The sequence below is a fragment of the Epinephelus moara genome, chromosome 6 (assembly GCF_006386435.1).
Source record: "Epinephelus moara isolate mb chromosome 6, YSFRI_EMoa_1.0, whole genome shotgun sequence".
Lineage (NCBI taxonomy): Eukaryota > Metazoa > Chordata > Actinopteri > Perciformes > Serranidae > Epinephelus > Epinephelus moara.
The window spans coordinates 42,527,194-42,537,850 of record NC_065511.1 but is presented as its reverse complement, the minus strand read 5'-3'; the positions used below and the strand labels follow the sequence as shown (position 1 = coordinate 42,537,850).

Genomic DNA, 10,657 nt, shown 5'->3' with positions numbered 1-10,657 from the left:
AGCCCACTTTTTCTATTCACTGACGTGGTCAATCTACTGTACTTTCAATAAAGCAATCGTACTATCAAATTCACAAACACTCTGTCTGAATACATTGCTCTTCTTAATGGGTTCAGTTGACTATTTAATCTGCAGTTTCCTATGACCTGTATCCCAAACACACACCATGTGAAACTGTACGTGGGCAACTGTGCACTCAACAGGTATGGACTAGTTTCTCTTATAAAGCAGATGCTGTTCAGTTTGCAAAGTCTGCTCTACAAATAAAACAACAAAATATGAAGACTGATTTTCAGGGGAGATGTGAGGTTATGTGGGAACAGATTAATCAGACAAACAATATTATCAGTGAAGTCAAAGTGACTTCCTGTGTAACAAGAGCGAGGACAGACTGACAGGACCAGGAAGGGCGGAGAAACTCCTGGTGGAATTTTAATAGTTTTTGCTTTAGCGTGGAGGGCGGTCAGACAGAGCACTCACTCTGCGTCTGCTCTACACAGCCACACACAACATCATTAGATAAAAGAATGACGATAACATTTTGTGCAGAGTACAAACCTGCAGGACATAAATAAACCTGTCACAAACATATTTAATATGCAGCTGCTTTTCTTCTCAGCAACCACATTTGATTGTTGATGTTCATTCTTGACCTTGAGTCTAAAACTCTGACAAAGGTTAACTTACTCTCCTTGGCTTGTACTTTCAACTGCATCATGAAAAACAAACTCCGTCCAATTAAGATAAAATGTGCTATCTTTTATGTGGATGTCCAATAGAAGCAATTAATTCATACATTGACCAATAGAGCTGAGATCAGCAGCTGCAAAATCTGTAGTTCTTTCTCCGTGACCATCTCTGCCCCCGCTCTGAGTGCACGTTCAGACTTTATAAGCCGCCCTGACAGAATCTGTACTCACAGAATTTTCTGTAGAGGTATCATATTAAACTGGAGCACCCAGAGCATCCATTGGCACCACCCATGTTATGATATCTGGTTGAAAAGAGGGCCAAATAATGATCCAACTTTGCGCTAAATTTTGGCGAGGGAAAAAGGAGCATTGCCTTTTTCAAAACAGCGTTTTTAAATATTTCTGCATACTCCATCCATCCATCCATTTTCAACCACTTATCCAAGGCCGGGTCTCGGGGCAGCAGGCTGAGCAAAGCACCCCAGACGTTCCTCTCCCCAGCAACACTTCCCAGCTCCTCCTGGAGGACCCCGAGGTGTTCCCAGACCAGATGAGATATATAATCCCTCCAGTGTGTTCTGGGTCTGCCCCGGGGCCTCCTACCAGTGGGACGTGCCTGAATTACCTCTAACAGGAGGCGCCCAGGAGGATCCTGATCAGATGTTGAACCACCTCAACATGAAGGAGCAGCGGCTCTACTCCGAGCTCCCTCCAGATGTCTGACTCCTCCCCCTATCTCTAAGGCTGAGCCCAGACACCCTACAGAGGAAACTCATTTCAGACGCTTGTATCTGTGACCTCATTCTTTCGGTCACTACCCAGCTTTCTGCACACTGTGGTCTCTAAACAGTATTTTAATTGCATGAATTGGGTGTAACTGTAAAACTGAGAGTTGCCAGCCATATACTCTTTACACTGTTTCAGTTCTGCACACAATTTAACCAATATTTGATTTAAGTAGCCTCATGATTTGATCACAATTTGATCTTGTGATTCAATACCTTGCAGTAATTTCCTCAGTCAATGTTTTTTGTCACCTAACGACCAACAAACCAACTTCTGACCAACAAAGCCATAGTTATAAGCTAGCTGAAGTTATGGGTGTCAGAGGCTTTCATGCAATGCATCCTTGTACACGTAGGCACCGCTGGCACAACTCCACAAGCAGAACTCAGCTTTCTCCATCACACACACACACACACTGAGAAATTTATTGCTGACTACAGTCACCATCAACACTGATTATACATCCACATAAAGGTGGTGAATTTGCCCTTTACGAAAGAAAAAACAACCCTGGCCTGAGTTTTATGTTTTGCACCGTCAGAGTATTTTTCAAACAGCTCCGACAGCTCATGCTAACAGAGCCCAGCTCAGACTGCAGGGAGGGTGAGAGCTGGTCTGAGGTCAGTACGTCAGAGGCTGACACTGAGCTGACTGACAGACAGACAGACTGACTCACACTCTATACATTAAACACAACACTGAGCAACAGTGTCACATGACTCCTGAGTGTTTAATAGACAGAGATGATGAAACATCACATCATCGTCTCCTCATCAGCCGAAAGATAATTACTATTGTTTTTAAATGTTTTTATTTTCTGTTGTGATGAAAACACTTCTCGCTCCACTGCTGATGAAGACCTGGCACACTCTGCCTCACGTTGCCTTCACAAACAGACTCAGAGGTGAAAGGAGTGATCATGTGTTTACACTCTTGTGTAGATTTACCCAGGTTTATGTGACGTCTGTGTGTTTACGTACCGATGCGACCACCAGCGCCGACACTCCTCCACTCTTCACAGCAGCCACGATGGAGGCGATGAAGATGAGGACAGTCCCGACAGAGTAATGAAAGAACTCCTGAAACAGCAGAAACGAGACAATCTGAGTGACAGACTCAGACTCTGAGAGGAAACTTCCTAATGAGCTTCTCATAACCTGATTAACCTCGAGACAATAGTTGTCTTCTTTCAGGCCTCTAAACTCCAGTATTATCTGTCTCCACACAATCACCCTGTGTGTGAGGACGACTGTCACTGCGGGTATTCTGTCTTCTAATGGTGGATTATCCTGCAGACGATCATGAGAACGTCCGCTGTCGTCCTGCAGACTTTGTTTCCCTCCAACAAAAACAGCAGGAGGAAAAGACCGAGGCCGACTCGACCAAACGCACAGCTCTTTGTACAGTACGAAAAACACACATGAAGAGTTCCCACGTGTTTCCACTGGGGGTGGGCGAAAAATATCGATAAAGCGTGATATTTTTCCTTTTTATCTTTTACAGTGTACATTATTTATTTGTGCAAATACACATTTGAATCCAACTTTTGGTCTGAGAATAATAAAATCAGTTGCTTTTTCGGTCCACTAGATGGTGCTGATGTTTTTTTCCCTGGTGAGGTCACAGAGGTCTCAGTTAAATCAAAGATGGAGGCATTTAAATCAAACGTCTGGACTTATTTTGGATGTTTTAACGCAGAAAGAAAGGAGGACTTGGATATGACACATGTGATTTACAGCAGAGTCATATGAGGATAAAATACTCTGGGAATACTACGAACATGAGGGCTGACCTCACACGCCACCATCCAGAGATAGCGTTAGCCGCTGACAACTGACCAAGCTAACGCTAGTCTCTATATACAGACTCTACATTCAGTAAATGTAGAGTCTGTAGGCAAACCCCGGAGATCTTGCCTCCAGAAGAAGAGCGGAAGAGCCCTGGTTTCCGGTTGTAGGCTGTTTGAAGTCCACGTGATATTGACAAATCACGTTTGAGCCGGCTGCAGTTGTTGCCAGGTTAAACGCTCCATGCAGTGAACGAACGAGGCGGAACATAATTGGCGTCACTGCAAACTCTGAATCGATCACAATGGTTCAGCATATTTACTTATATATAAATGGAAGTCGGAAACAGAAATTCGCCTCCTCCGCCCAAATCAAACCAGAATGCCAAAATATCGGGGGTCTGCCCCCAGAGGCTGTATCGCCGTCTGCCGGAAGTCAGACGCCGAATATAGCCGATGGGTTCTAAGAAGGAGCTAACACTAAACCCACTCATATTCAAACCCACAGTTCAGTCTGTCAGGTGTGTGTAGCATTTCTGACAGGTGTTATGACAGTGTTGGTCAGTCAGTCTGCTCTGTGTCACATTCTGTTGCAATAAAAATGATTTAATTCGATGAACAGACTGAAAACTTTACCTAAGAGGTCAAACGGATGTTGACAAAGTTTTCCTTTGAGGAAATAATCTGCAGTTGGAAAAACAAGGTCATAAATCGCACTATATTTTAATCGCAAATTCTCAGCATATCGCAATATTACAGTAATATCGTATCGTGGGTCCTCTGGTGATTAGGAGTTGTGAAAAGAAAACTATCATCATCTGATTTTTTTTAAACTCTCAGGTATCAATATTGGTCTCAGTCTGACTATAATTTGAAACTCTATCAGTTCACAGCTGAGTGGACAGCAGCAGAGAGGAAACATGGTGGTTTTCATAAGTTTTTCAGAGCTATAAAAAGCTAATAATATTCAGGAAGTGAATCTTTATGATAAACTCATGAGATTAAGCAAATAGTTGCAACATCACCACAGAAGCTTCCTTCCTTCCTTTTTTGACCCTGAAGACACACTTTGTGTAACTTAAATAATAATTCATCCCCCGTTAGCGACTCTGGGGACAAACAAACAGGTCTTTGTTCCACAAGTGAGAAGCAGAAGAGAGACTGAGATCAGGTTAACACGCAGACTGTTTGATAAACCTGCTGAGGCCTGAGGAAGCTTTAATGTTTCACACACTGTGTGGAAATGTTCTTTTCTTCCTGCTCACCGTCAGCGGCCAGTTGATGCACGGCATCTTCGCCTGCAGCCTGAACAGGTGCATGAGGAAGAAGATGAGGAAGGCGATGAGGAACCACAGCGCCACCACCTCAAAGTACTGGAAGGCCGCCCAGCTGGGCCAGCCCCGGGCACAACGGACACACAGGAAGGCAACGAGCAGGGCGAGCTGGAGGGAAACAAATCACAGAGAGACTTTTAAAACACTGAAGCTGCAGCTCTGGTTTAAAGCATCAGTGTGCTGACAGTCTGCTCGACATGGGTCTCATCATCAGGAAACCTCTGGCTGATTGATGAAGACTCTGTATGACATCATTCTCTTCTTACAGAGTGGGTACTTGTATCTCGGTCCATCAGACCATCGATGATACAGCAGGATTTTCTGCAGAGTTTCAAAGCAGAGGTGTTTCAGCTGAAGTGAAACACTGCAGGAAATCCTGTCGCAACATCGATGGCCATGAAACTGACATACAGCTCCCATCATGCACTGTGCTGACAGGTTTTCCCTCCTATGCAACATGTTGGAGGAATGCACAGAGGAATTTATACATTTTGTATGAAGAATATAAATAAAATATGCTCTTAATATTCAGGGAGAACGAGCAGTGGAGCTAAAACACAGATAAAACAGCTCATTTTATTTTTCATGTTTAATATTTAATTTCAAATATATCGTATCATCCTTGTATTTTAACTTCTGCACTGTTTTGCACTTAATATCTTTGTCCTGGATCCTCTGAGTTTTTACAGATAAAAAAGGTAAAAGGTAAAAGATGAGTCAAACAGTTCAGTCAGTCAGCTGTTGATATTACAGGAAACTTTCACATATTGATACCTGTGTTTATACTGCACATGGAAACTGACTTTTATTAACATGTTATCTCAAATTTAACTCATTTTTGCAAATCTTTTTACCCATGTTCTTCATACTGTGAACAACCGCACGTTATTTGGTCAATATTTTACACCTCTATCCTCCTCGTTTTAAACACTGCACATATTTATACGGAATAAAAATTAAAACACAGCCCTTTTTCACAGGATTAAGTTAAAAAAAAATGTTTTGTTCATGCATTCAATATTCTCTCAAATTTTGGCCATAAATTTGTTAAAATCCGACACACCTTGATGTGCTAGCTAACATTAGCCGTTAGCTTCACTGTTAAATGCAGTTTGTATGGAGACCAGAGAAAATATGAATATTATATTTCACGATCACAGTTAATGGAGACAGAGAATGATATGATATGAAGCAGTGGAAACTAAGAACATTTACTCTTGTACTGTACTTTTTAAAGTACTCATACTTTACTTGAGTATTTCCTTTTTCCGCTGCTCTGCACTGCATTTATCTCATCACTGTAGTCAGATTAACAGCAGAAAATATCAACAAATATTCTAAATTACTATATTATAATGCCAATGAGACTTTATTGATTTATCTATCTATGAAATAAATTAAAAAGCAAGACTCTTGTTTTTGCTCCCATCTTTCACGGGTTTCTGTTAAAGACTTTTTAATGTACTGAAAGATTTATTATCTTAAATTTAGGTCACAAACTTGTTATAATCTGTGTCAGTGAGCTCTTCTCCTTCTCTAACATAATCCATCCACCTGACAGGTGTGTCTGATTAAACAGCATCATCACTACACAGGTGTGTCTCTGGATGGTCACAATAAAAGGTCACACAACACAACCACACAGGTGTCACATGTTTTGAGGGAGCGTGTTGTTGGCGTGCTGACTGCAGAAACGTCCACCAGAGCTGTTTCCTGTCAACTGAGTGTTCATTTCACGACTATAAGACGTCTCCAGTGTCGTGTCTGTGAATTTGGCGGTACATCCAACCAACCTAACAACTGCAGACCACATGTAGCCACACCAGCTCAGGACCTCCACACCCAGAGTCCTGCAAGATGGTCTGAGACCAGCCACCCAAACAGCTCATGCAACAAATATAGAGATGCAAGATATTGGATCTTTTGCCAAATCTGATATGTCAATATACAGTATAACAACTTAGTTGACGGATAACTGATACTGATACAGATATCGATATATATCCACTTTTCCCACCTAATGTTAGTGATCATCAAGTCTCCTCTGTAGTGGAATCAACATCATGTTATACATACATACTCTTATCATGACGGCCCACCAGCAGATGGAGACATGAAATACTGTTCAGTCAGTGTCTGTGATATTCATTCATTGTGCAGAATAAGAAAAAGCATGTAGGTCGATACCGATGACATGCCGATATTATCGTGCATCCCTAGTGTAGTGGCTGTTTCAACATGCCAAAGCTCCTCTGCCACTTAGTTTGTGAGGTGTCTCGGTTTTGACTCGTGTTTCCGTTCCTTTCCTGGAGATCCACAGTGCTGACGTGAGACAGAGAAAAAGTTTAACGAGGTTTATTGAGAATCTAAAATGGAAGACAAAACGACCGGCCAAGTCCTTACAAAATTACATCTAGGGCTGTGCGGTACATCGGTTCGTACCGAAAACCGGTATTTATTTTCATTATGATATGAATTTTTCATATACCGCAATAACAGTGAATAGCCAAAACAACGTCCAGAACGTGCGCAGCAGGAAAGTGTTTCAGCGGGGACCCATTTCACCGCTGCACATCACAGGCGTGCTAGAGCCGGCTAGAGTGAGAGCATAGAGAAAAGTTTAGAGGCGAGAATGACTGCCGGAGAGTCCTGAAAACAAAACAACTATACACGGTGACCCAGAGGAGCTCATACCATTAAGAGCAGTGTTTCCTATGCTGCCGCTGCTGATTTTTTATCTTAGCTCTTTAGAAACTACCGTTACATTATTATTTGGCGCTACGGACGCTTCATATCCAGTTCTAGCTCTATCCCATAGAACAGGTCTATACCTTGTCCTTTTATTAAACAAAATAAATCGCCTTCTATTATCTTATCTACACGACCGCATGTCATTTCTGTCTCTACATGGTTGCACATTTACAATTCTCCTCTGCCCTCTGTATCGCGTACGGCGGAGTTTTGCCCCAATGCACGCACGCACACACACACACACACACACACACACACACACACACAGAAATGTGCGCACACACACACACACACACACAGGTGAGCAGCTCAGGCCGCACAACACAGCAGCATGTCAAGTGGGTCGAACCCGAGAAAAATACCGTCAAATACCGTGAAACCGATATGATTTTTTTTAAAAAACGTGATATGACAATTTTGTCATACTGCCCAGCCCTGATTACATCTTGTACGCTCCACTACTGACTCCATGTCCTATTTCTATAAATTCTCATCGTATTCCCGTAATTACGCTTCAACACTGCGTAACACTGTCAAAACTTATTAGGATCTAAATCAACACAAACTTAATGTTTCCACAATCTCCTTTTGTCATGCACATTAACCAGCGTTACTGCACCACACCTGACATAAATAACTTGTGCCTGTATTCTAACACACAAATAAAGTAAATATAACCATACCTCAGTACAGTCCACTAACATACACTACACTATTACGCATAAACAGAAACTGTTGTGTAAACTTAAAGATCATCAGAATTTATATGATATGTCAACACAGAAATTCTAACCAAATATTAACATGTGTTTAAGTGGCTCTTACACTGAGCACAAACTGTCAGGAGTCGTCTCACTGAAGCTCATCTACACGCTCGCCATCCTCACCAGGGTCCTGACCTGACAGCAGTTTGTCACTGTGACCGTCTTATGCAGTTGTTAGGTTGGTTGGATGTACCGCCAAATTCACAGACACGACACTGGAGACGTCATATAGTCGTGAAATGAACACTCAGTTGACAGGAAACAGCTCTGGTGGACGTTCCTGCAGTCAGCACGCCAACAACACGCTCCCTCAAAACATGTGACACCTGCGTGGTTGTGTTGTGTGATCAAATGTCACATTTTAGAGTGAGCTTTCATTGTGACCATCCAGAGACACACCTGTGTAGTGATGATGATGCTTAATCAGACACACCTGTCAGGTGGATGGATTATTTTAGAGAAGGAGAAGAGCTCACTGACACAGATTATAACATGTTTGTGACCAAATTTAAGATAAATAAACTTATAGGTGTATAAAAAAGTCTTTGATCTTTAAGTTAAAACTGTAAAAAATGGAAACAAAAACAAGTCTTGGTTTTTAAATTTTGGTATTTATAAATATAAGTATAAATTAAGTCTTACAGACATTATAATATAGTAATTTGGGATATTTGTTGATATATATTCTGCTGTTAATCTGACTACAGTGATGAGATAAATGCAGTACAGAGCAGCAGAAAAGGGAAATACTCAAGTAACGTATGAGTACTTTAAAAAGTACAGTACAAGAGTAAATGTAGTTATTTTCCACTGCTTCATATCATTATTGATGTCAGTGTGTCATGTGTTTAAAATAACATATTAATATTAATAACTCCTCTCTAACATTCAGAGCCAGACTCCATTTTAAAACACCACATATTTATCACCTTACATTAAACTTCTCTGTCTCCATTAACTGTGATATTAAATATAATATTCATATTGTATGTTAGCGGTGAAGCTAACGGCTAACGTTAGCTAACACATCCAGGTGTGTCGGTGTGTGACATCCCGGGTAAACTCACCATCTGTCCTATCTTCATGAGTCCCGGGATGGTCCGGGTGTAGCCCATGTTCAGACCTCCGTCACCGGGAGTCCTGGTTGTTGTTGTTGTCGTGATGACGGTGTGCGACATGTTGACGGTGGAGCTCCGGTAAACAACACGGTGAGAGATATAAATCTGAACACAAGTTAAACTGCAGCAGAGACACCGTCGACTGGTAACGGTGCAGACCGTCTGTCCGAACGTTACACCCCGTCAAGGCAAACCGGATAAACACGGCGACTTCCGGTCTGAGATTTCACAATAAAAGACATGAGTCAGAGGAGAAGGTGTTTTCTGAAGGGACTGTTGTTTACTAATCAGAGGTGAGGGGTGGCTGCAAAGTGACTTTGTTTTTCCCTTTTTTTTAGTTTTGTTTTATCTTAACCCTCCCTGAAGATACACATATGTTTTTCTTGATCCTCCCTGAGTGACTGGCAGAAAATTCATGACCCTCCCTCCATCATAAATTAGTTGTTAGATTTTTTAAACCTCACACATCGATGTTTGAAAGTTAAAAGTTAAAAGTTGAAAAAGAAAGTTAGTAGTAGTAGTAGTATTTAATGAGACGTAGAATAAAAGAATTTAATGAAATCTGACTTCTTAAAGCTTAGATTTAGGTATAGGTTTTAATTGTTGTTTGTTCTGTGTCTTGTTTTTTTTTATTTTTAATTTACTTATTCTTTTTGTTTGTTTTTGACAGAAGTTGGACACATGATGTGTCCAAGGCCATCAGAAATTTAAAACATTTTTTGTAGTTTCTGGCAGTGATAAATCGTGTCATTGTGCTAGTGCTCAGTGGTAAAATGAATTCAAAATACAGCCATTTAAATTTGTATGCCCCTCCCCTGAGCACAAAAAAAAAAAATTAATTGGAAAAAATCTAACTCCCTCCCTGGTGCTTAAAAAATATATTATTATTATTATTATTATTATCATTATATTTACATGCCTTCCTGTTTTTCAACTACTTTTCTTTTAATATCCTGAAATTGAGCTTTTATTGCCTCCTGTTTATCCTGTTTAAGTCATAAACATAAAACTTGTCAGTTTTCCATGATGTTAAATAAGATTCACATCTTCAAAATAAAACCCACAGTGACAGATGACAGACTTGATTGATCTCAGCACGAGCAGCATATTTTCATTTCTTTTAACTTTTTATAACAGGTTGTTTATAAGAGCTCAAACAGAGAGTTACACCTCTCTGAGATGTCAGAGGATATATATATTTCTTTTACATGTGGGGAAAATGAAGGAATATATATTTGTTTGTTCATTCATATAGCCTAGTCCATATAACAAATAGAATATTAAATGTGTCCTCATTGGGTGTAATGTTCAGTGTTCTGTGGCCATTTTCATATTCTGTCACCGCCATTAGCATTATGGGGTCACTGTAGGTCAAAGACAAGAGTTACGACTTCACTACTTTTCTACTTACTGGGTTATGGTTCAT

At 40.8% G+C, this 10,657-nt stretch overlaps 1 protein-coding gene across 1 annotated transcript in view; it reads right to left on the bottom strand.

The window, feature by feature from the left end:
• Positions 1–9,404, bottom strand: part of cmtm7 (CKLF-like MARVEL transmembrane domain containing 7) — a 23,212-nt gene extending 13,808 nt beyond the window's left edge. The window contains exons 1-3 of the mRNA XM_050046381.1: positions 9,181–9,404; positions 4,530–4,706; positions 2,459–2,557 (exon numbers count right to left, since the gene is read on the bottom strand). Of these exons, the coding sequence (XP_049902338.1) occupies positions 2,459–2,557; positions 4,530–4,706; positions 9,181–9,291 (387 nt within the window). The 5' untranslated portion in view covers positions 9,292–9,404. The remainder of the gene's footprint in view (positions 1–2,458; positions 2,558–4,529; positions 4,707–9,180) is intronic.
• Positions 9,405–10,657: the final 1,253 nt, after the last annotated feature.